Below are 24,566 nucleotides of genomic sequence, written 5' to 3' on the forward strand. Positions count from 1 at the left end.
CAGGCTGGCCTCAAACTCAGGGATCTGTCTACCTCTGCTTCCTGAATGCTAGGACTGAGCCCCTTTACTGCTCTGCAAGATGTTTTTAAAGCACCCAGATCTGTCAGGAGAATCTCCTGTTCAGGACTTGCCTTCTCTCCAGTAGACTACCCCCACCCCTTCTCTGTACCCAGTCAAGTAGCAGATGACCTGTAAACTTTCGGAATTCTGAGGTAAAGCCTGTGCCAGCTAGAACCTGCTGATCTGAAACGGACAAACTTTAGGTGCATCTCATGCTGAAAACAGACCATAATTTCTCACACTTGTGATTATTACTACCTGGAAACATAGCTTTGAACTTGAGGTGCAGGCGAGACAACTCAGAAGACATCTCAGCCTAGTGTTTCTGAAACTTTGTGGGTATGAATTTGAGAATCCACGGTAGGGCCGATAAATGAGGGCTACTTCAGCCCCAAGGGTGAAGAAAAAGGTGGAGAAAAAGGCTTCAAGTAAAGAATACAAAAACAAAGCCAGCAAACAGCCCTTGCATGCACATTGTATTTAATAACTGATGTGCACTCTCAGGAGACTTGTTGGGAGGGTTCAGGACGAGGAAGGACAAACCTAGACCCTGATCCCAGCTGAGGACCGCAGGAAAGGGTTTCTGAGGAGGTGGGGCTTTCTAGGGCAGAGATTTTTGGGGTGTTCCGACCTTGGGTGAGCTCGGGGTTTTCCTGCTCTGGGGCTGGTGGCTTTTTGTTGAGACTCTTCACCCCAAATTAACATTATCAGGGAAGGAGAGTCCCACTGAGGGCCTGGAGATGAACTCAGAGGCTGGAAAGGCTGTTATGACAGTTGGAGAGGTGTGCGGGAGGGGCCTGACGGCTGGGCGGAGCTGCCTTCCACCTCGGCTATGCAGGCGGGAAGTTTTAGGGCTGGCCTGAATGTCTCATTGGTAGTCTACCTGGCACACTTCACGCGATAAGCGGGAGCGCGTCTCTGTTGTTGAGCAACAAGCTGCTCATCGACCTCACCTCTTTAACTCACCCGTTCTGCGCTTTCTGGGTGGCGTATCTTACTGCTTCTCGCGCCCTTGCTTACCCAGCTGCAACCAATCTCTACGCAGATTAGGATTTTCTAGGCTGCACGATGTTGGGACACCTTCAGATACATCCTGTGAACTGTGGGGCTCTGTTTTAACAGAGGAAATCTAGAAGTTATGCCGCAGCGACAGTGATAAAAGCTTAAGCTCCTATCAGTTGTTGAAGGCCAACTAGACCAACTGTCGAGCTGCTTCTTTAAAGATGGCCGTTCCAAAGTACTCTGGAGGCAGGAGGACCAGCATGGTCTAGGTCTAATAAAGGAACAAAAAACTCAAAATCCAAAAGGAATCCTAGAATGTCAGAAGCCGTTAAACGCATTTTAACAACTAAATCACACCTGATCAGAAAGCAGTTCTACACATTTGACTTTTCAGAACGGAATGGAAACTAACCTTTGAAAAGAGCCCAAGTAATCTTAAGCTGAGTTAAGGAAAGTGAGCTTCCAGGTGTGCGTGCTCCAGCTTTTCTGTGAAAAAGTGGTGGCTCTGAAAAGAGCCTTTGGGGGTATTTAAAGCTGCTCACTTGGCCTTGTGGTGGCTCTCGGTCTTCTTGGGCAGCAGCACGGCCTGGATGTTGGGCAGGACGCCGCCCTGCGCGATGGTGACGCGGCCCAGCAGCTTGTTGAGCTCCTCGTCGTTGCGGATGGCCAGCTGCAGGTGGCGCGGGATGATGCGCGTCTTCTTGTTGTCGCGGGCCGCGTTGCCGGCCAGCTCCAGGATCTCGGCCGTCAGGTACTCCAGCACGGCCGCCAGGTACACCGGGGCGCCGGCGCCCACCCGCTCCGCGTAGTTGCCCTTGCGGAGGAGCCGGTGCACGCGGCCCACGGGGAACTGCAGCCCGGCCCGGGACGACCGGGTCTTGGCCTTGGCGCGGGCCTTGCCGCCCTGCTTGCCGCGTCCAGACATCTCGAACACCTTAAAGTGTCTCACTAAAGAGCTGTAATGTACAAAAGGCAAACCGCCCCGCTTTTATAGTCAAGCCGGGGCGCGAAAAAGGAGACGCGTCATTGGTTACCTTTTTGAGTTTATTTTAGCCAATGGAAACGCGGGTTTAGGACTGCTGTCTTCTCATTGGGTAAAAGCGTTCTCAGCCTTTTCTCTCCGTGACCACTCCCAGACACAGCGCCCTTCACCTTATTTGCATACTAAACTGTAGATAAGGCGTACACACAGCTTATCCGATCCGCCTTTTCTCTTGGTGGTTTCTTTTCGTAGTTTTACGCTATGCCCGAGCCCGCGAAGTCCGCTCCCGCCCCGAAGAAGGGGTCCAAGAAGGCGGTGACCAAGGCGCAGAAGAAGGACGGCAAGAAGCGCAAGCGCAGCCGCAAGGAGAGCTACTCGGTGTACGTGTACAAGGTGCTGAAGCAGGTGCACCCCGACACGGGCATCTCGTCCAAGGCCATGGGCATCATGAACTCGTTCGTCAACGACATCTTCGAGCGCATCGCGGGCGAGGCGTCGCGCCTGGCGCACTACAACAAGCGCTCGACCATCACGTCGCGGGAGATCCAGACGGCCGTGCGCCTGCTGCTGCCCGGGGAGCTGGCCAAGCACGCCGTGTCCGAGGGCACCAAGGCCGTCACCAAGTACACCAGTGCCAAGTAAACCAAGCCACGGGTCTTGATCTAGCGCCAAAGGCTCTTTTCAGAGCCACCACGCCGTCAGCATTAGAGCTGCAGACACGGCTGAGCTCGAGTACCAAAGGGCCTAGAACCCTTACACTGTGTCTTGAGTGAGTCGCAATGAGCTTTGGGTGAGTATAGGGAGCTTGAAGCTGCTCTTTCAAGGCCTAGTCTACTTAGAAGCAGAGGCCAGTGCTGTGATGTAGGTTCAGCTGATAGTGCTTGGCATGCGGGGACTCCTGGGCTTAAGCCCCCGTCGCTGCGCAAGCCTGCCGCGTGGAACACGTCTGCAATGCTTGTGTTTTGGTGAGTGGGAGCAGGAGGGTCAGGTGCTGAGGTTCTGGCCAGGCTGGCCTAGGTGACCTCGCTCATACAATGAATGGAGGCTAGTTAGGACATCCCACCCACTCGGGCTTAAACCTGGCGGTGGGGCGCATGCCTTCAGTCGCAGCACTCCGGAGGCAGAGCCATCTGGGTCTCCCTATGTTCAAGGCCAGTGTGGTCTACAGTGAGTTCCTGGCTAGGGCTACACAGTAAAACCTTGGGGGTGGGCTGGGGGCTGAGGAGAGGGGCGTGGAGAGAGGTGCGCAAGGGGGCTGGGGGGCAGTTTAATTGCCGGGACGTGCAAACGTTTTGCCACTCCTTTTTCTAAGCTTTGAGGATACAGAATGAGCACAGAATCAACTGCTTTCTCCTGGCAGTGACCTGACCGGTGAGCTGGGTCAGAATGGAGCATTTCACCGTGCAGAGCATGGCTTCTAGTCTCACCCAAGTCTTAACTGGAGATTCGCCTGCTCTGTTAATATTTTTAAAATATATCACGTGATTTTTAGCACTTACTGAGGGCACCTGCAGTGTATCAACCCATTTGATTTTTACAAAAGTCTGTAAGGTAGATATTATTACCATGTATGCTGTTTACATGCCAGAAGCAGTCTGGAAAGATGTGAAGGAAATTATTTTCAAAGACAAGAGCAAAGGTGGAGGTAATTGGAGAAGTTATCTATCGAAAGTGAAAGGGGATTGGTGTAAAATGAGCTTTCTAGTGTTTCCCAACAAGTACGCTGTTTCTCTGCTACTTCACTTAACTGTAGCTGAGTCTTTATAACCCTTAGACACCCAGTAGCTGAGGGGAAAAAACACCTGTGGAGACACTGCCTATTTCAATCTTGGAAAAGAATGAAGAACTTAGGAAATGGTGCTTGTATTTTTTTATTTTTATTTTTTTTCAGTAAGTGTTTAGGTTTCCACTATTACGTTTGTCTTTTGAGACAGGTTTTTGCTGTGTAGCCCTGGCTGACTTGGGATTCGTTCTGCAGCAAACCCCGGACTTCTGCTTCAGCAATTTGAGGTCCTGGATTGTAAACCTGCTCCACCCACCCAGCATCTGATACCCAGGACTCTTAGAAGGATGAAGAATTCCACCTTCAGGTTGATTTCATTGTTAGTCTTGGATCAAGCTTTTCAGCTCCTGAACTCTTAGTGGGATTCTGCTGTTATTAACACTGGGTTGGTAAAGCCAGTTTTTGAAAATCAATCTTAATTTTACAAAATTTATTTTGTTCTTCTCTGAAATTCTGAAACTACATTATATTTTAATAGAAAACGTGGGTTGGAAGTAAGGCCTTAACTTTCATTGTTGCCTTGTTCCTCTCCTTTCATGTGGATCTCATTTCGTTTCTGTGGAGAGAACAGAATTAACAGTTGAAATGAATCAGAGTTAAGATCAGTGTTCTTTCATGAACAGCAAAACTGATGCACAAAGCTTAAATAATTCACACAACACTATCAAAGGCAGGACAAGGTTCCAGGACAAGATTCCCTTCTCTCTCTTTACCATATATGTCTGTCATTTCCTTCTTCTTCATCCATATATATATACATAAATACATACATATATGTATATTTCAATTAACTTTGGATAAAATAATATTTTAGTTGGATCTTTATAAACAAACTATTAAAAAGTTGAATTTTCTACACCAATACCCGTTTTTAAATCATTTTTGCAAGCTGGCGTGGTGGTGGTGGTGGTGGTGGTGGTGGTGATGATATGTGCAGAAGGCAGAGAGGCAGGTGGCTCTCTGAGTTCTAGGTCTACAGAGTTCCAGGACATCCAGGCCTAGACAGAGAGACCCTGCCTCAAAAAAAAAAAAAAATAAATAAATAAATTTATTTAGTAATAAGGAGTTTGTGCCTTACCTTAGGATAATGGTAGCTCCACTGCAGTTTCTTCAGGTAACATTTGGACAGCCTCGTCACTGTTTCAGTCCCTGTCCTGGAGAAAGTCTCATTTCCAGTGCCCCATGGTGACTGTCTATCGGGTCTTTGAAGCTGTTTGGAATTTTATTGCTCTACAGGGTCTGGAGGGGCCTGGAAGGGCCTTTCTCCCCCTTCTACCTCTGTCCCTTTTCTCTTAAATGATAAGACTATAGGGTAGGTTTGGAGGTGTCTTGGCTGGGACCGCAGTCTGACAGAATGAAAGTAGGGGAACCCACAGGTGCACCCAGGGTTGGTTTAGGGTCCTCCCCTTCACCCTTCCCCCCCTCAAACTGTAAATGAAGGTTCTGGTGAGAGTTCCTAGAAAACGGCAAATTTCAGTGGCGCAGGCCTGTGGTTCCAGGACTCAGGAAGGCAGAAGCAGTCGAGAGAGAGAGAGAGAGAGAGAGAGAGAGAGAGAGAGAGAGAGAGAGAACGGGAGAACTTCAGGCAGTTGGTGTAAATTCTCATCTGATGAAGGGTTTCCCTCCAGAGTGAGCTTTTAGCCATTCCTGTGTTCCTGTAATCTTGTTTCTTTGTCCTACCTCAACATGAGATATGAATAGAAAGGAGATTTAAATTCATTCATTCTTCCAGGATTTTCTGATTTATTCCTATAAATCCACTTTGTTACTCTAAATTTACTGCTCAGGAGGGACACAGTACTGACATACAGTTTTCATTTAGTTAGCAGACACATTTTTAACAAGGTTGAAAAAAAGAGAGACATTTTAATATGTTCCATATGAGCCACTGTACGAAAAATGGTTTGAGTATGTAAACCATTTAAATAGACCTTGCATTTTTTTCAAGTGTTTGAGATCTAGAGTCCATAGTATACTTTTACAGTCCATTAAGTTTCTTGATCTGTATTTTGATTGTTTTGTTTTCTATTGTTTGAAAGTCTCAAACCTGTAGTGGCCTTGGAGTTACAGGGGTCTCCCTGCCTCTGCTTCCTGAGTGCTGGGATCTAAAGGTGTAAACCCAGTGTGATCTGCTTTGAGTTCTTAAATTTAGAGTTCTCCAAGAGATTCAGATTATGTACCTAAATTGTTGCAAACATGATTAATATTAATCTGATGATTAAATCCAACTCTTAAGGTGAAAACTAAAAACACAATTAAGCATTCACTTCCTCAGTCCCATGCCTTGCATCCTTGTTTAAAAAGCCACACATGCCAGGCATGGTAGCACACCCCTCCATCCCTTGGAAGGGTTGCTGGTGGATCTGTGGGTTCCAGACCAACCGGGTCTACATAGAGCTGTAGGACAGCCAGGGCGACATGTAACAGCATGGTCTGGTGCTTTGAATTTGTTAATTGCTTGTCCCCCAAGATTCTCACTGTTTTATGAGCAGATTATCACGTACCCCAAGTAATGCGGTATAATAAATTATCCCCGATTGGCTGAATAAATGGCCTACACACCTGGGCATCGCAGAAGTGAGAGGCAGAGTGTGGAGGACAGAAGGATCACGAGAGATGGAGTGACAGGTGGGGGAAAGAGAGCTGCTGTGGGATAGGAAAATAGCCACTCCTGGGAAGAGTGAGTGAACCTTCTAAACGGTGTGGAGAAAATCGTCCCAGACTCCTAGAGCCTGTGCGAGTATTTATTGATTGGATAGAAGTAGCCCAAGTGGAAATGATTAAAGAAAAGGGCATGGGATGTGGGGCTGAGAGAAAACAAGGTGATTGGGGTTGATATCTGCCCAGCCTCAGGCGAATTAAGGGTTATTTAAATACAACAGGTGTCTGTCTTGTTATGGTAGTGGCTTAATAATAACCACGAAAATAATTATAGGCCTTTAGTAATAATTATTAGCCTATGTAGTTTCAACAGCTACATAGTGAGACTGTCTCAAACAAAAAGCCGTAAATGACTATTACCTGACATTCAAACAGGGGTGACTTAAAGATGTTAAGATTCAATCCGAAACCAACTAAACTTTTCTAAGGGAATGGTCGGTGAAAATGGGCTCGAACATGAAAAATGAGGTAGGGAAAGACATTAATGCGCAGAATAAAAATCTTTTTCGGATAAGACCCTCATAATCCTGCAAGATTTAAGAACTGAAAATTCAACTGGTTCAGCGAGTTCAAACTGCTCTAAATTTTGCACTCTAGGACTACCACTACCAGCTCCTTGGTAATCTAAAGAACTTAGTATGACCTAGTTGGGATATGGAAGAGGTTGCATAGAACTTTTCTGTGCCAGTACTGCACACCAGACACGCAGTCAGCTCCACGCTGCTAAACAAGCCACAAGCCGTTAGCATAGACGGCTGCAAATGGTATTTCAGGAATTGGGGGCTGCATAGTAGTTTATAGGCATTCTGAATCCAAACTTTCAATTTAGAAGCCTCGAGCCGCGGGGAAGGCCCCGTGCCAACACAAAACCCGCCCTGCAGTCCCAGGAAACAGAGAACCCGATATTAACCGGAAACGACGAGGCACAAACCTCCACCTCCCGGGCGAAGCCTCCAACACTAGTTCAGCTCCTTTTCTGAGTGTGTGGCGGCCCTGAAAAGGGCCTTTTAAATAAAGAAGCGCGGACCATAGCTTTAGCCGCCGAAGCCGTAGAGCGTGCGGCCCTGGCGCTTGAGCGCGTACACCACGTCCATGGCGGTGACCGTCTTGCGCTTGGCGTGCTCCGTGTAGGTGACGGCGTCGCGGATCACGTTCTCCAGGAACACCTTCAGCACCCCGCGGGTCTCCTCGTAGATGAGGCCAGAGATGCGCTTCACGCCTCCGCGCCGGGCCAGGCGGCGGATGGCGGGCTTGGTGATGCCCTGGATGTTGTCGCGCAGCACCTTGCGGTGGCGCTTAGCGCCGCCTTTGCCCAGGCCCTTCCCGCCCTTGCCGCGACCCGACATGGCGATGTACAGTACAAGGATAGACTACAGACAGAAAAGCAGGCTGATGAGCCGCACGGCGGAGCAGTTGTCTATTATAGGGAACGTGCGGACCGGAGTGAGAACAGGAAGCGGCAGGCGGAAGTGCCTGCGGCAGGGGGAGGGGCCCTCAGCCCGCGGGAACCCAGCGGCTCTTTCTTTTCATTGCAGCCAGTCTGTTTCTCGCCTTTTAGTGTGGTTCCCGTCCCCACCCTTCTGAAACAAGTAGGATAGAACTAGAAAGGGGGCAAATTCCGTCATCTCCCCCCTTTTACGTTTTCCCTTTCGGCAGTGCTGTGTAACTCGGAGCGCCTTTTAGTGAATGCAACAATAAAGCGATGAGAAAAATCAACTGCGCCGCACAACTCGAATGCTCTACAAAATGCCTTAGTGTGGGAACCATTTGAGCTGCTGTTGTTTCAGGTCTCCGCACTCATCTGAAGAAAGTCTTACTGTATCTAACCTGATAGTCGCCACTAGACCAGGCTGGTTCCGAACTAGGCGATCCGCCCGGTTCTGAGCACAGCGCAACGCCTGCCTTGCAGAAAAACACGGTTCGATACTTAAGTCAGGTTTTGAAACAATTTAGGTACAGGGAAACTAGATAAAGTTACATACTGGAGTTAGCAAGAAGAGACTCTAAGTGAAGGAATTCCAGCTAGGAGTTTCAAGGACACAGAATTTTGTAGGGAGACATACAAGGCCAAGGCCTAAATTTGACATGGCGGTGGGCGCGGCTTCACAGCCCATTGGAGGAAAGTGCCTTCCCTCCCCCAGGTGGACTTAGCCCCGCGCCGAGCTCTTCCCGCTGTACCCAAGGCCTGACCGTGGAGAGACTTGTGTCCCTAGGGCCTACCTAGAACATCAAGCTAGTGCCAAGGATGCCGACCTTGTCTTGATTTCCGAGACGCGACAGCTTTTCTCCTCCCGGCCTACTGCATATTTAAGTCACAGTGCGGTGGCCTGGCGTTCCTGCCACCAAGGCCGCGCCCTGGTGAACAGCGGCCCTGTGCACGGCCCCAAGAACTAAGGAAGACAGTGTCATGTCCCATTTTAATCCCCATTGCTTCACTTAGTGTCCGGACAGTACTTTAAAGTGGTTACTAATGAGAAACTAGAGTCGAGCCTGGCTTGTTAGAAAAAAGGTTTCTGTTTTTCTTTGTTCTATTAGACTGATACAAGTAAATGCTAAGCTCCTTTGCTAGAAAACGTAGGTGGCTCTGAAAAGAGCCTTGTTCGGTTGACCAAACCAGGGGAGTTACTTCCCCTTGGCCTTGTGGTGACTCTCGGTCTTCTTGGGCAGCAGCACGGCCTGGATGTTGGGCAGGACGCCGCCCTGCGCGATGGTGACGCGGCCCAGCAGCTTGTTGAGCTCCTCGTCGTTGCGGATGGCCAGCTGCAGGTGGCGCGGGATGATGCGCGTCTTCTTGTTGTCGCGGGCCGCGTTGCCGGCCAGCTCCAGGATCTCGGCCGTCAGGTACTCCAGCACGGCCGCCAGGTACACCGGGGCGCCGGCGCCCACCCGCTCCGCGTAGTTGCCCTTGCGGAGGAGCCGGTGCACGCGGCCCACGGGGAACTGCAGCCCGGCCCGGGACGACCGGGTCTTGGCCTTGGCGCGGGCCTTGCCGCCCTGCTTGCCGCGTCCAGACATGTCCAAACAGTAAACAGCTGTTACCAACTGTACGAAACGAACGCGAAGGACCTTCGCTCTTATAGTTTTCCATGGGCGCGAAAAGAATGCAATGCGATTGGCTGGCTTCGCCTTTTCCTCTAGACCAATGGGAAGCGTTTATGACGACGGGCGTTTCGATTGGTCGAGAGTCCGCGGTGACGACACCTCCACTGTGAGCGAATCACAAGTGTTCCTTCCTGCGCCTCATTTGCATGCGGCTTCTATGAAGCGAAGGGCCGGCGTTCCGGGCGCTGCAGTTCGCGCGCCATATCAGGATGCCCGAGCCCGTGAAGTCCGCTCCCGCCCCGAAGAAGGGGTCCAAGAAGGCGGTGACCAAGGCGCAGAAGAAGGACGGCAAGAAGCGCAAGCGCAGCCGCAAGGAGAGCTACTCGGTGTACGTGTACAAGGTGCTGAAGCAGGTGCACCCCGACACGGGCATCTCGTCCAAGGCCATGGGCATCATGAACTCGTTCGTCAACGACATCTTCGAGCGCATCGCGGGCGAGGCGTCGCGCCTGGCGCACTACAACAAGCGCTCGACCATCACGTCGCGGGAGATCCAGACGGCCGTGCGCCTGCTGCTGCCCGGGGAGCTGGCCAAGCACGCCGTGTCCGAGGGCACCAAGGCCGTCACCAAGTACACCAGCTCCAAGTGAGCGCCCGGCTCACTCCTAACCCAAAGGCTCTTTTCAGAGCCACGCACGTTCCCCAAGGAGAGCTGTTGCATGTCTATTGCCAATCTTGGTCTTTTGTGGAATTCCGTGGAAAGCTGATCTACCTCAGAGTCTTGTCGCCTGAGTGTTGGCGTGCAGGCGCAGTAAGTTTGCACGTTGTTCAGTTAGGATAAAATTTGAGGGGCAGTTTTCTTTTGGCCTCACCATGTCTCTTCACCCTGAAACAGCTGTATTCTGTTCCCTACAGATTAAGTCATAAACGGAACAACAGGAGATCAAATGAGTTTTAAAATGTGCTACTAAAAGTTTCAAGTCCTACTGCTCAATGTCCAGTAGCACAGCCCCCAAATCTGATATTTGGGGTTTAGTCGGTATATAGGCTGTGAAAAAGGCTTTGGTAGCTCTACTGACTGCCCTCCGGAGTCACACGCCTTGTGAGCTCTGGCCTGCTCCTGTCTTGGCCTGCTTCTGTCTTGCAGTCACCTCTGCTCAGGAATTAGGGTGCCAGGGCCTTCAGTGTAGCTAAGGTTGCAGCTTCCTCTTGGACTCATGACCGGAGGCGACGCCAGTCCTGCCACGAGCCGTCGCGGACGAGCCGTCGCGGCTCCTCTGACCTTTTCGATCCATTGCAACTGAGGCTGCATCTTCACCAATGAGCTCTCAAAACCGTCCCACAGTTCTTTGTGACTCCTTCATGCCTTCAAAACCGGTGCTCCGTGGGAGACTTACGCATTTAACCTCGTCCTCCACTCCCACCCCGACTCTCTCTCACCCTCACTGGACACAGCTTCTGTGTGCTGACCCTGAGGAATGCTTCCCAGACTTCTGGCTCAATGATAGGATGCTGGTCTGGCATTAATCAGCTGAATTTTTAAGCTCCATCTAAGTGCTGCCCTCTTGTTAACGATCCTTCAGCCCCTGGTGACCAGAAACTCAAGTACATTCATTCAAAATATGACAAAAAAGGCCTAGAGCAGTGGTTCTCAAACTTGCCAACCCTGTGACGGTTTACTACAGTTCCCCTGTAATAATAAAATTATTTTCATTGCTACTTCATAACTGTAATTGTGCTACTGTTATTAATAATAACGTAAATATTTCTGTGCGTTCGAGGCCAGCCTGGTCTACAGAGGGTGTCCGGGACAGTGAAGGCTACACAGAGAAACCCTGTCTCAAAAAAAAAAAAAAAAACAAAAAACAAAATTTTCATCACAAACTGGTAATATGGCTATAAAAAAAAATTTCCAGATCATGACTAAAATTTTAATGTGGCTTTTAACACCATCATCTAGTCCAGAGGTTCTCAACCTGTGGGCCATAACCTCCTCTTTGGTAAGCCTTTGTCTCAAAAAATATTTACGTTACTTTTTGGTTTTGATTTTGTTTTGTTCAGTGAGAGAAATGCATCCTCATTTGATGAACATAACTTCTCTTTTGGTCGATAAGCACCATGCTGATTGGAATCCATTTGTAAAGAGAAACTCCATGTTAAATCACCGCTCACTGTTAGCCCCAAATCTTGTAGATCAAAGCCTGGGAATCACAAAAAGAAAGGAGCTCTGGAAGGAGCCGTTGGCCCTAAGGAGGAGTCTGCAGAGCTGGGGTTTTTCCTTCTTGAAGATTAGCTGAGATCTGTCGCCATCTTGTGGCCGTTTAGGATAATGCAGCTGGCCTTTTCGCCTAGAGTCTAATAGCTAATGCAAGAGCCAGACAGTCCTCCCTCCTCCCAGCAGTCTCCAACGCCCCATTTCCTTTCTCTACCTGGGGAGGGAATATTTAAATCATTTCTGTTTTTCAAGTTCTATGCCAAACTCTAGTCACGCTCTTGTGGACTAGGCACCACCTTGGTTAAGGAAAGAAAAGAATAAACAAGGACACACTATCTACCAGTTCTAGGCCACGTACCCAGGATGATCCTGACGACTTCCTGGGAAAGCTCAGCCAAAGCTGCTGAAAGATGCAGTCTCTGAACCTGTCAGCTCAGGAGGTTAGGGCCCTGGGCCCTCAGGGTGGATAGCTTAAGTGAGGCCATTTTCTTCACCCTGACCTTTCATCTTCCCTTGGGCCTGTCCCACTGTTTCTCCATAAGTTCAAAGAGCTCGGCCTCTTTCCTCCCTCTCTTTCGTTTTAAAAACGGTTTTGCTGTATTAACGGATGCGCAGCTGGGCTTATTTTTGACGTTCTGCCCAAAGCTGTGCTTACTAGTTTTACAGGTACCCACGTGCGATATGTAAAGACAAGTAACAGGGCTTCTCATCGCCTCCTTTATGGATTCAAACGACCAGGCTAAACATGTTCCTCACGTGGGTTCTCTTGCTCGGCTTTCCTCATTAGCTTCCTGGAACCCTCTTCTATTCATGAGTAACGTGACCAACATATCCTCTCAAGATAACAGAAGGGGCTTAAAGTTGGCTGGATTTTCAGAGCACTTCCTAAGCAGACGTAAGGTTAAATTAGCAGTGCAATGGCGGGAGGTGGGAGGGTGGCCCCAACAGTTTATAAGGGCTCATATGATGAATACTGCTTCCTTCACCCCTGTGCTTAAATAGATCCGGCACCAGCGGACAGTGCTGTGGCCAGTCCCCGTCCTTACGGAGGGAGGGTGGGGTGGGTAAACGGCTCTTCTCTCTCTGGGTTGAGGCTGCTACACTTCAAGGAAGGCCTTCCGGGCCCTAACACCAGGAAAGCCTAGCTTTGTGTGTCTTTTGTCTAATCTTTTGTTGTTGTTGTTTTTTCTTTCTTCTTTTGTTCTGATTGTCTTTCTGTCTCGAGGACCCACAGGTGAGCTGGCAAGAGTCTTCTCTGTCATACAGAGCAGGCAGCTTGTCCCTTGCAGCCGTGTGGGTGGAGATAATGCCTCTTTCGTATTTTCTCTAGAGTACCTCTTAGCAGCCACTGGCAAAAGCTTTTCAGCAGTATGTGCCCGAGATGATGACATGTCAGTCATATTGTTTTACTTCATCTAAATCCTTGTTTTCACTGACACAAATCATTATCTTCATGAGTTTACTTTACTTTTATTGCATGCCTGTATGCATGTGTATTTTCATGCAGGTGTACCTATGTGTAAACGCATGTACACGTATGTGTGTGTAGAGTCCAGAGGACAACCTTGGGTCTCATTCTTCAGCCAGCCCCATTTCCATTTATTTATTTATTTATTTACTTACTTACTTATTTAATTCTGTGAAGGACTGCAGTGTAACATTCCTGACAGAGGCTGTCGGAGTGAAATGTCCCAGCATTTAGAGCCTTTCCCTGCGAGCTCTGAATTTTCAGCCTTTTGCCATCTTAAGCCTTCTGAGCTGTCACAGCGAGTAGGCTCCAGAGTTCACTTTGTTCAGGTGACCCCGCTGAAGTCCTTCTCTGGATGGCTGTTTCACGCCGAGTTCATAGGGCCTGCTCCCCTGTCAGAGAGGCTTCTCTCTGTTATTTCTTTAATTTCTATTGATTTACCCCCGTGTGATGGCTCATGCTTTTAACGCCAGCACTTAGAGAAGCATAGGCAGGTGGATCTCTGTGAATCCCAGGCCAGCCTGGTCTACAAAGTGAGTCCAGGACAGCCAAGGATACACAGAGAAACCCTGTCTCAAAAACAAAAAACACAAAACCAACAACCAAAAACCAAACCAAAACATACCAAACAACAACAACAACAACAAAATAAAGAGTTTGTTGATTCCTGGGAATGTTGAAAAAGCCTGGATCATAGGAGAAAACAGGAAATCTGTCCTGTTCAGTTCCCACCACTGGCAGCTTCTCTTGCTCAGGCCATGGCACTATCTTACCCAAGAACTGCAGATCTGAAGACACCGGGAGCGGAGCAGGGCAGTCCACAGCACCCCATGAACCCCCACAACTGGCTGTGCTGTCCCTCTCACTTCTGCTTCCGCAGTGGCAGCCGGATAGGAAGTGCTGAGTCCAGGGCAGAAGCAACAGAGACGAGTGTCACCCCTACCCACAGCAGACACTCAGAGGGTCACGGCGACTGAACACGTCATTGGCTAGAGCTGAGCCCGTCCTTTCACCGGGAAAGGATGACACTCGTCATTGGTCTCAATCACGGGAGACATAGTAGCATGTCTGATTTTAAAAAGAACCTTTTCACTAGCAACTCCGACAGTGAGGACTCACGAAGGACAGGGACGCAGGGAATTAACTGCACAGAAAAGGCCAAGCAGTGAATAGCTATGGCAGAATTTTGTTTCTTTTCTTTGTGTGTGTTCATGTTTCTGTTTTTGGAGACATGGTCTCCGTAGCTGTAATCCAGGTTGGCCTCCGACACACTAAGGCTGGTTTGACTCTTCTCCCTCTGCCTCCTGAGCACTAGGATTATATGAGCGGGCCACCCTGGCTGGCTGGGAGAAAGACTTAAGAGTCAGGTAAGTTGCTTCAAAGTCTACGTGTTAACCTGGGCGCGGTCAATCCCACCTTTAGTCCCAGCACTCAGAATGAACAAGGAGGCAGGCAGGTCTCTGTGAGTTCAAGGCTAGCCTGGTCTACAAAGTGAGACCAGAACAGCCAGGGCTGTTGCACAGAGAAACCTTGTTTCAAAACAAACAAACAAGACTCCATGTTAGCCCCAGTTTCATGTTATGCCCAATTATCTTCAACAACGAAGATATTTGGGGGGACCTGAATTCAATTAAATATTCAGCATCTTCTGTGGGCTGTTTTACAAGAAGCTAGCTTTGAGGATCTAGCTGCCTTTCTTATGGTTATGCAGGTGCTTTCTGATTGTTTAAGCAGTTGTTTTTTGTGAACTGTCTAGTGTGAGGTTTTAGAACCAAAACTTAAAAGAATCTGATGGGTGTGGTGGCTCTGGCCTTTAATCCCAGCACTCAGGATTCAGAGGCAGGCAGATCTCTGAGTACAAGGCCAGGTAGGTCTACACAGCGAGTTCCAGGACATCCAGGGGCTATTTGGACAGACCCTGTCTCAAACAAAAACAAACAATAGCAGCAACAAATCCCTAAAAATAAATAAAGAAATAAATAAAAGGCTATTTTGTAAAGCAGGAATTTCATAAATGCAAAGAAATAATAGTTCTGAGATAATTACATGGTTATTTTTATTCTATCTATCTATCTATCTATCTATCTATCTATCTATCTATCTATCTATCTATCCATCCATCTGTCTGAGACAGGGTGTTCTGTGTAGCCTTGTCTGTCCTGGACACACTTTGTAGACCAGGCTGGCCTGGAACTCACAGCAATCTGCCTGCCCCTGCCCCCCTAGTGCTGGGATTGAAGGCATGTGCCAGCACTGCCCAATTTACATGGCTATTTTATACTAACATAAATTTTGCAGTTGGTAGTTTTTTAAAACAATATTTTTAATTTTTGAAAATTTCATGAATGTACACGATGTATCTCGATGACTCCCCCATCTAAATATCCCCAGAACTGGCCCCCACTTCTATCTTTATGTTTGTTTGTTTTAATTATTTACTTACCCTCTGAGTCTAACTTACTGTCTGTACACACGTGGTTGTGGGGTTGAGCCCCGGGAATGGGTAACCTGCTGGTGGCCACTCCCATTCAAAAAAGATGAGGCTTTCCCTTCGAGGAGTGAGTCACCCGGGAGGGAGGGCTGCAGCTTCTGTGCCCCTCCCTCGCCCGTGGTGCAAAAGTGGCCTGATCTTTCGCAGCTAATCGCGGCTGCGGGGAGAAGACAGCATTTCACAGCAGCCCCTCCCCCGCCTGGTCACCTGTTCTTAAGCTGTTCCCTCAGCCTCGGGGAAGGGGAATTAGTTACTCTAAGGTCTGACAGGTGGACAGCAAATGGACGCACAGGGAGAGGACGGAAATGTTGAGATTCCGGCCGTGCCACTAACTAGACAGCCCAAATGCCCGTGCAAACGTGGCATGTTTCCTTGTGTCCAAAGCACACAGGCTGGTACGGTGGTTCTGGTGTGTGTGCACGCACGCTCTGGCCTTTTCTTAGTGCTCAGGGTGATTTGCAAAAGAGGGACTGCTAGTTACGTATGAAAACGTCAGAATGAAACTTTATTTCTCAGTTTTTTTCCCTTCGGTGGCCAGGAAGGAACTCAGCCAGGAGAAACTGCAGGAAACTGATCAAACCGGGCACTTGGCTCACACTCCATCAGCAGGGAGGACCAGTTCACTCACAGCGGCTAAAACCCGAACAGCTCGGTAAGATTTAGCTACCTGGGATTTGGATTTACATAGAAATCTTCGTCCTTCAATAAAAGCCGAACCGACGAGGATGGGATTCGAACCCACGCGTGCAGAGCACAATGGATTAGCAGTCCATCGCCTTAACCACTCGGCCACCTCGTCAGAGCGCACCGGTGCTGCCACGTGGCTCGGCCAGGGTTTTGAGGCGCCCGGGCGCATTGTGGCGCTCCTCGGGGGCGGGCGTGGACGCACGTGGCCCCAGAGGAGGAAAATGGGCGGTCCCTCCGGGCAGAGGGCGTGGCCACTCGGTGGGCGTGACAAGGTGGGCGTGGCAGAGCGCCTGGGCTCTTCTCCCAGGCGGTCCGCAGTAAAAGGACCGGGATGGAGCCAGCGTTCGATTTTCCAAGGAACGCGGTGCCTGAGAGAGTACGTGCACACGAATGCACGCGTACGCACGCTATGGGGAGGGGAAGGGTGTGTGCCGGAGCGACAAGAGGATTCTGGAAAGGAAGGAGGTGCAGTTTACTGTTTCAACTGTTTTTGTCTTAGGAAATGAAGAAATGAAGAGCATAGAGGTAAGTAGACACGGGTAGTGATTCCTGACTAATCAGAGCCCCAAATGACCGCGTGAAAATGAGTTGAAAGCAAAATGTTGCTTTGCTTTGCTTTTTGTTGAGACAGGATGTAACCTAGGACTCAAACTCGTGGTAGCCCTCTTGTTTCAGGCTTTCAGTGTTGGAATTTCAGTGTTGAGCAAAAGTACTCCTTGCTTGAAAAATGTTTTTTTTTCCCCTTGCTTTCTTACTTTCTTTTTAAGATTTGTTTTTCGTTTTGTGTATGTGTTTCTGTGAATTCAGGAGTCACAGAGATTAATTGTTTTCTTTTTCTTTGAGGAGCGTTTATGCTGTGGCTTTGTTGCGCGACCTGCTTGGTGCAAGCTTGGCGCTCCCATTACCTCGCTTTCTGTGCTCAGTCTGCACCGAAGAAAACTTATTCTCCACTCTCTTCCAGCAAGTCATTTTCTTCATGGAGCATCCTTGACTTTTCTCTCTATATCTTAGCTGAATCCTTTACTTATACTTCACTTCTCAGTTTAGAGCTAAACTTAAAAAAAATCTGAACAAAGCGAATCACATATTTTAAAGTCTCAATTGCTTCAAACTATGTGTCGGCCCTCTTCTTTTCCTTTAGCTGTGGCATTTAACTATTCTGGCATTAAAACAATTCATTAATTTATATGCCACCTGTAGGGCATTTTCTGAACTCCTGATTGACCGGGGAGAGCCTAGCCCATGGTGGGTGGTGCCATCCCTGGGCTTGTGGTCCTGAGTTCTGTAAGGAAGCGGGCACTGTAAGCCACGATGAGCAAGCCAGTCAGCAGCCCTCCTCCAGGCCTATGAACCAGCTTCTGCCTCCAGGTTCCTGCCCTGCTTGAGTTCCTGTCCTCAGGCTTTTGTGATGAACAGACTGTGAGTGAAATAAACCTTTTCCTCCACAAACTGCTTCCGATCATGGTGCTTCATCGCGGCAATAGTAACCCTGACTAAGACACAGTCTAAGCGGTCCCTGGTGGTGGTCACTTCTCAAGGGAGAGTGACCGCACACTTTCCAAAGAAGAGGACGGGCCAAGCAGCCTCTCCAACGCAGCTGTCGGCAGCTTATTTTAACTGTGTTATCTTAGGTTGGAGTTCCTCCATCTGTCTTCTTCCCGTGTAATCCAATATTTCCCAAGTAAGCTTCTTAGGAAATTCAGCTTATTTTGACTAAAAACTTTTTGACGTTTTTCTCCTTTTCAGGAGTTGTACATACTTAACATATGTATAAGTTCTGAAATAGACTTCTTTCTCACACTTCTTTACACATCACAATGCCTCAGACCTATGGTAATGACAAAGCCTTCTGTTTGCAGGTGAGGTTTGGAGTTGGCAAGGCTGTTCCTCCGGTCTGTGAAGGAATGTTGACAGTGTGTGCAAGTTCGATATTTACAAATGATTGGCCAATGTGTGCAAAAACTAGCAACTACTGCAGGTCTCTCTTCCTGGATGTTTATAGCGGGGAAACTAACTATAGAGACCTCTTACTTCCTACAGAATCTAGCTAACCCCTCCTCCTATGCTGTAAGTAAAAATAAATAAATAAATAAATAAATAAATAAATAAATCTGTCTGTGTGTCCTTCATCCTATTGATGTTCTCAGTCAGGTGTCCAGGACCACGCTGTGCAGGAGGTGACAGAAGAGGGTGTCAGACAACCTGGAAGTGGAGTTACAGGTGCCATGTGGATGCTGGGATTCAAACTCATGTCCCTGGCAGGAACAGCCTCTGCTTTAAGCTACTGAACCATCTTTCCACTCTGTGAGAGTAAACACTAATAAAATACATGGACAAGTTGATTTTTCATTTTGTTTGTTTCTTTATATATATATATTTATATATTTATTGAGAGAAGGTTTTGCTAGATAACTTAAGCTGCTCTCAAATGTGGCCTTTTTATCTTAGCCTCCAAAACGATACATGTGTGTATTACCAAGCCCAGCTGCTTGGAAATACGAATACATTATGGAATGACTATAATGTCATGAACTTTACATTTTATTTTCTGTAGTGGGGACAGTTACAAATCTACTAAGCAATTGTCATGAATATAGAACATTGTGGGGGCTGGAACAATGGCTTAGTTGTTAAGAGAATTAACTATGTATAGTATGATATGTATATTATACTATATATAGTACATAATATACATATAGTATATTGTTGTTAATGTAGTTGGTGGTGGCCATGCAGCATCTTCAGGGCTAGAAACTCCTTCCTACTCGGCAAGGACCTGTGGTGAATTTGGTGGCCTCTGTACTTATTACCTAGCTCTCCTTGCTCTTGCTATGCTGTTTATACTCATAGCAATAGTTTAACTTTGTCTGTCATGGGCAAGGCAGGGATTGAAAGCCCTGTGGATGATTCTGTGTTTTTCTCAATCCTCTTTTGAGGGTTAAAACCTTCCTCTACCCTCTCTGCTTCTATCGATCCTCCAGATGTGACCATTAATCCTGGGTATTTTGGGATCCATAATCATGTCCCGAGAGAAACAGTCACACTGAGTAGGCCTATGGCAGTTGTGGAGAGCAGTGGATCCTGTTTGTATAAGTGTACTGAGGAAGCTGTGTCTGATCAATAAGATGTAAAAAATAGGGAAGCTATGTTTGATAGAGACTTAAGAAATGGTTCTTGGAAAGAAGGTATCAGAAATTGATAGGTGCATATCAGGTGCGATGAGCATGTCACTGCCTGCGATTAAAAGAGTATTGTGACAAAGGGGTGATATTTGATTTGTGGCTTATACCCACAAATGTTTAGTCTGTCTCACCTTGCATAACTGTAACTGCATTTGCTGAGAGCTGGGTGTTTGCTCATGTTCACAGGAAATGCCTGGCTAGACATTTACTTTTGGCTTGCTGAAATTGTGATTCATAGTATAAAATAAGGTTGGGGAGTATTTGACCCAGTGGGAGGGAGGTAGGAGGAAGGGAAACTATTGAGGGCTTTTTGTAATGAGGAGGCTTATGTACTGCTGATGTTATTTCTTTAAATAAAATAACAAATGATGTCACTGCTCTAGCTAGTCCCGGCCACTTGCTTGAATGTCAACAGATGGTCAGTGTCTTCACTTTGTCCTGCGCCCCTTCTCTGTCTGAGGACCCGAACCTTTGCAGTTGGAACTGATCTCCAGCAGATAGTACTCATCGTCACAGTGTTGCCTAATTGGTCTCTTGAATGCATTCTCTTGTTTAATTTATTTCCCCCTTTGAGTCCCCAGTCTTGGTCCCACTGTTCTGTCTTCTTAAGAATTTAACGCCTAACATAACTGAAATCATGCAGTAATTTCCAGTGGCTGGCATATTTCACTGAGCATGCTTTCTGCCTCGTTCTTCATATTGCTCCGAAATGCCAGGATTATTGTTGTTTCTTCTTCCTCTTAGGCTAATAAGAGCTGTTTTTATTTCTCTCATCACCTTTATTGTGTGTTGGGTGCTTTGCTCTTTTTTTTTTCATGTTATAAATTCTTTTCTTTTTTTGGTGATGATTATTTTTTATCCATTTGTTTATCTATCTGAACTTTTTATTTCAGCATGCAGAATAGTTGGCTTCATTACGGCATGTTAATACCTGCCAGGTTTTGTTTGATCCTCTTCCCATCATTCCTCTCCTATCGCTCCTCACTTCCATTTCCCACCTAAACCCTTAGGATGTCTTTCTTTTTATGGCTAAATATTTCATTCAGTGTACATATGATAGTTTGCTTATTGATCTCTTGACAGACCCGTAGGTTGAATGCATGTGAATAGGTACCACAAACAACCAGAGGGACCAGATCTCCCGGGACCTGGAGTTATAATCCACTGTGAACCACTTGTATTGGGAATCATACATGGGCTCTTTCCAAGAGAAGTATGTGCTCTTGACTGCTAACTTATTTCTTCAGCTTTCTCATTTTTTTTTTTTAAATAAAAAACTCAGAAAGTTAAAAGGAAGTACTAACTAAACTTCCTTTTATCAGGTTTTCCTCAAATGTAATAATTCTTGGCAGTTTCACTTTTGCAAATGGAGAGAAAATTCTAATTCATATTACTATATTACATTATTTTCTAATTGTTATTATATTAAATTAAAATATCCCTCAATATCATTTCATAGCAGTACATTTTGAGCTCATTCATTATTTTATAAATGCCATCCCCAAATCTTTAAAGTTTTTAAAATTACATCTATTTATGAGAAGGGGCATGCATGTACCATGGCACACATTTAGAGATTGGAGAACAGCCTGAAGGAGTCAGTTTTCTTCTTCTGCCATGTGGGTCCTGAAGAAAAAGCTCAAGTTTCAGGGTTGGTGCCAAGTGTCTTCCTGCTGAGCCACTTCACCAAACCTACAAGCCGTAAAATTCTGTTTTATGTATACATACTTGGGGATAAGTTTTGTTCTCTGTTTTTCTCTGTTTTGGTTCTGAAGATGTTTCCTGGGCCTTGGCCATAGAGGAAGTCACTCTGACACTGAGATAAACACCCAGTCTTTGAATATTTTCAAGTAGCTAACAAATTTCCACCTTGTTTGGTGTTTAGGCGATGTGTTTGGAATGATGTATGCTATTTTTTAATTGTATTTCTTCAGTGAACATGTGTATCATGGGATTGGTCCTAGAAATGGGGTGCCAGAGTGAAAGGGATTCACATTAGTAGTTTGTACAGATGTTGACACATTGCTCTGCTCATCTTCACTTCCTGATGCTCAGTGGAGAAATTCCACCAACTATGGACACAGTTCACACCAAATGTTCAAGGATGATGGGATAGAAAACGAGAAGAGCCTCAAACTTGCCAGCATGTGTCAGATGTAGGAAGCTTGTCACCAGCTGTGCTGTGTGAGAACCTATCTTTACCTGATCAAACTTTTCTTGCTTGATTAAAAAATACATACAGAGCATCGAACATACTAACAGCCACTTCAAACCTCCTTTTCTGAAGAGATCAAAGCAACATGGCTTCTCGAATATTATTGAACCTGACAACATTCAGTCACGTGTCCATCCCTGTGAATCATCAAAAATGGGCTGAGAACTGCATAACCAAGGGTCAGAAATTCTTGAAAATGCATTGTTAAGGAGTCATTCTTTAAAGAGGAAGATAAATATAAAGAAACAACACAATCAGTCCAATAAAAGAAAAGAAAACAGAGCATGAGAAGGAGGACACTTTGAGCTGCTCTCAGCTCAGGGGGAGTTCTGTAGAGCAGCTTGGAGTTCTGAAAGTAGAGGACATGCTGGTGGTGCTTGTGGAGAAGAAATATCATATAGCCACTGGCCCCTCCCATGGCACCCTGAAACACTGCATCTCTCAGGACCATGAGGGTGAGAAAAACATTGTTTATTTTCTGACTTTCCTTTTTGAAATAACAATATTCGCTATTCTTATTCGGTGGTAATGTGTTTGTACCTTTGTCTCTGAAGGAAAGAAGAAGGTTCATGCTGATCATGGAATTGAGAATCCAAAAGAAGATCAGTGAGAGAAGCACATGTCCTGTAGACCTCAGTCTGAGCCTCCCCCAACAGGAGGCTCTGGGGCTCATGATGATGGTCTGGACCACTGTGAGGAGACTGCTGGTACAGATGGAGAGGCCCCGGGCCATTCTTTCTAGGTAAACAGTAATGTGACAGCCCAGATCACCAAGGAAGTGCCTCAGACCTAAAGCTGCTATTGTTGTTGGCATTCCTTTAGAAAAAAACATAATAATATTTGTCAGAGCCAAGTGGATGAGGATAAGGTGTACAGCTTTCTTCCCAAAGCCAACAAAAGTGCATATATACCTCACAAAAACAGAAAGATTTGCTACAATGCCAAGTCCAGTTAGAAGAAGGAATACTGTAATTTCAATAATATTCAAAACCATTTTTCACTTCATGGGCAGGAATTTGGGGATCTTGCAAAGAGTTTGAGGAAAGTAACAGAAATGATATGTATCTGTAAAATATATTTTATGTTATAAAGTGTTTCTAGCATATAAAAGACAGCCTTCACACCTGGATTTTCTTTTTAAATCTAAAGAGTTCTACTTTTCTTCTTGTTGTCTTTATGGGACATCTTATACTTTAAGTGGTAACTGTGGGAGAAGAAAAAAATATTTGAAATTACCAAACAGATTTACTCTCCTGATTTCCATATTAGTAAAATTAAATTATATGCACAAATGTATATACAGTCCATGTATTTTGAATCTTACTATGCGTTGAAATAAAGTGAAAAGTTTGCCAACTCGAATGTCTTCCTCAATGTTCTGTTTGATTTTGTTAACATCCTACTGGGCAGTTCTTCAAACCTGCACCTTTCTTTGCCTCTACCCCTCTTGCACACCTAGTATACAGACAATCATTTCAATAAATTGTGTCAAGAATGGTGGTTCACATCTCTCATCCTAGCACTTGAAGAAGGATGAGACAGGAGGATTACTCTGAATTCATTACCAGCCTGGGCTACATAGTAAGTTTCAGGACAGCTGCCATGGTCACATAACAAGACTCTGTCTGAACCCCACCCCAAGAAAACCCTAGAATATCCCCAAAACAGAACAGAAAGCAATACAAATAAAAACAACCCTATCATCAACATTATGTATTTTTATATTAAAGCATCGACATTAGCATCTTTCAGAGCAAGAAACCTACAATGCCTTTTATGTTGTTACTATGTGATTAAAAAATGAATATAAGACTTGTTTTATGTCTTATCTCTAATCACTATATCTTTGATTCATACATCTTCAGAGGTGTCCTTTTAAAAGTCAAACTGTTCTGTTAATTTCACTGCTTACAAAGTTCCTGGGGGTTATCTTACACTTAACACCAAACCTACCCACAAAATGCTTCGCTGTTAGTACAGCTGATAATGCTGAATCAAAGACTCTAGGAGTGAGCCTGTGTTCTGGAAAAGCAGTATATTGACTGGATGCAGTCAGACTGAGTTCTAGAGCAACCTTGGGGTGCTGCCTAGAAGGGCTCAGGAGAGGGCTGCCTTCCCACGAGTGACCTCAGAGCTTCTGAGGGAACTGGACTAAATCTGGTTAAGCTGCTGTTGATCAAGTAGAGAAGAGAAGACTTTCTGATGTGTAATGGTATGGGGTGAATGGAGTTTATTAATTAGGAACCCCTAGGAATGCTTACTTAGTTCACTGGGGGCTCCAAGGCTAGGTGAGATGTTCACCCTCATCCCAGTTGTTATGGTACTGCAGCTGCCAGGTAACAATATTCCCTCATTGTCATGGCACCTATCCATGTCTGTTCTCTCAGCCTGGTAATACAACAGGGCTGCTTTGATTTACATCAGGTTGAGTTGATTTTCTTTATCTTTTTGTTCAGTAGTAATAATTCTTCCAAAATTTTGATTAACATGCCATGATAATACATTTGTGGAGTGCATTGTGATACCTCAACACATGTACATTATTTGCTGATCAAATTAGAGTAATTACTGCTACTTGGGCTTGGACATCTAGAGGTACCACTGTCATTACTATTTCAACCTTCTTAGAAGGCTCTAGGCTCCTCTCTTCAAGCTCTTCACAGAGTGTGTCCTGTTATCATGAAGGCTGTTGTGTGCTGTGTTGAAGAACATTGCTTTTCTATGCTGCCTTTCCTCTACTTACAGCCAGAGCCCTAGCCCAGACTTCAGCTTTCAGAG

General features: G+C 46.4%; 6 protein-coding genes, 1 long non-coding RNA gene and 1 other non-coding gene across 9 annotated transcripts; 3 read left to right on the forward strand and 5 right to left on the reverse strand.

Annotated features, from left to right (window-relative positions):
- Positions 1–1,562: 1,562 nt before the first annotated feature.
- On the reverse strand, positions 1,563–2,000 carry LOC132649214 (histone H2A type 1-E-like). Its single transcript, XM_060372504.1, has one exon. It carries the CDS (start codon positions 1,985–1,987, stop codon positions 1,601–1,603), a length of 387 nt encoding a protein of 128 aa, XP_060228487.1. The 5' UTR covers positions 1,988–2,000; the 3' UTR covers positions 1,563–1,600.
- Positions 2,001–2,269: 269 nt separating this feature from the next.
- On the forward strand, positions 2,270–2,707 carry LOC132649288 (histone H2B type 1-K). Its single transcript, XM_060372873.1, has one exon. The coding sequence runs from the start codon at positions 2,306–2,308 to the stop codon at positions 2,684–2,686; it is 381 nt and encodes a 126-aa protein (XP_060228856.1). The 5' UTR covers positions 2,270–2,305; the 3' UTR covers positions 2,687–2,707.
- Positions 2,708–3,852: 1,145 nt separating this feature from the next.
- On the reverse strand, positions 3,853–7,885 carry LOC110560237 (histone H4). The gene has a single exon (XM_060372881.1). The coding sequence runs from the start codon at positions 7,832–7,834 to the stop codon at positions 7,523–7,525; it is 312 nt and encodes a 103-aa protein (XP_060228864.1). The 5' UTR covers positions 7,835–7,885; the 3' UTR covers positions 3,853–7,522.
- Positions 7,886–9,061: 1,176 nt separating this feature from the next.
- LOC132649218 (histone H2A type 1-E) lies at positions 9,062–9,517 on the reverse strand. Its single transcript, XM_060372512.1, has one exon. The coding sequence runs from the start codon at positions 9,501–9,503 to the stop codon at positions 9,111–9,113; it is 393 nt and encodes a 130-aa protein (XP_060228495.1). The 5' UTR covers positions 9,504–9,517; the 3' UTR covers positions 9,062–9,110.
- Positions 9,518–9,786: 269 nt separating this feature from the next.
- LOC132649203 (histone H2B type 1-C/E/F/G/I-like) lies at positions 9,787–10,221 on the forward strand. Its single transcript, XM_060372465.1, has one exon. The coding sequence runs from the start codon at positions 9,800–9,802 to the stop codon at positions 10,178–10,180; it is 381 nt and encodes a 126-aa protein (XP_060228448.1). The 5' UTR covers positions 9,787–9,799; the 3' UTR covers positions 10,181–10,221.
- A 6,200-nt stretch (positions 10,222–16,421) lies between these two features.
- Positions 16,422–16,503, reverse strand: Trnas-gcu (transfer RNA serine (anticodon GCU)). Its single transcript has one exon. It is a non-coding gene; the product is annotated as a tRNA-Ser (tRNA).
- A 196-nt stretch (positions 16,504–16,699) lies between these two features.
- LOC132649212 (uncharacterized) lies at positions 16,700–18,878 on the forward strand. Of its 2 annotated transcripts, none has more exons than XR_009587655.1 (3): positions 16,700–16,916; positions 17,235–18,458; positions 18,539–18,878. It is a non-coding gene; the product is annotated as an uncharacterized LOC132649212 (long non-coding RNA). The 2 variants fall into 2 exon arrangements; XR_009587654.1 differs by having other exon boundaries at positions 18,251–18,458.
- Positions 18,879–21,823: 2,945 nt separating this feature from the next.
- LOC110560249 (vomeronasal type-1 receptor 4-like) lies at positions 21,824–22,945 on the reverse strand. Its single transcript, XM_060372581.1, has one exon. It carries the CDS (start codon positions 22,780–22,782, stop codon positions 21,889–21,891), a length of 894 nt encoding a protein of 297 aa, XP_060228564.1. The 5' UTR covers positions 22,783–22,945; the 3' UTR covers positions 21,824–21,888.
- Positions 22,946–24,566: the final 1,621 nt, after the last annotated feature.

This window comes from Meriones unguiculatus, chromosome 19 (genome assembly GCF_030254825.1).
Source record: "Meriones unguiculatus strain TT.TT164.6M chromosome 19, Bangor_MerUng_6.1, whole genome shotgun sequence".
Lineage (NCBI taxonomy): Eukaryota > Metazoa > Chordata > Mammalia > Rodentia > Muridae > Meriones > Meriones unguiculatus.

Bases quoted from the DNA above. Each gene is read 5' to 3' on its own strand.
- LOC110560237 (XM_060372881.1), bottom strand. From the start codon at position 7,834: ATGTCGGGTCGCGGCAAGGGCGGGAAGGGCCTGGGCAAAGGCGGCGCT.
- LOC132649203 (XM_060372465.1), top strand. From the start codon at position 9,800: ATGCCCGAGCCCGTGAAGTCCGCTCCCGCCCCGAAGAAGGGGTCCAAG.
- LOC132649214 (XM_060372504.1), bottom strand. From the start codon at position 1,987: ATGTCTGGACGCGGCAAGCAGGGCGGCAAGGCCCGCGCCAAGGCCAAG.
- LOC132649288 (XM_060372873.1), top strand. From the start codon at position 2,306: ATGCCCGAGCCCGCGAAGTCCGCTCCCGCCCCGAAGAAGGGGTCCAAG.
- LOC132649218 (XM_060372512.1), bottom strand. From the start codon at position 9,503: ATGTCTGGACGCGGCAAGCAGGGCGGCAAGGCCCGCGCCAAGGCCAAG.
- LOC110560249 (XM_060372581.1), bottom strand. From the start codon at position 22,782: ATGGTTTTGAATATTATTGAAATTACAGTATTCCTTCTTCTAACTGGA.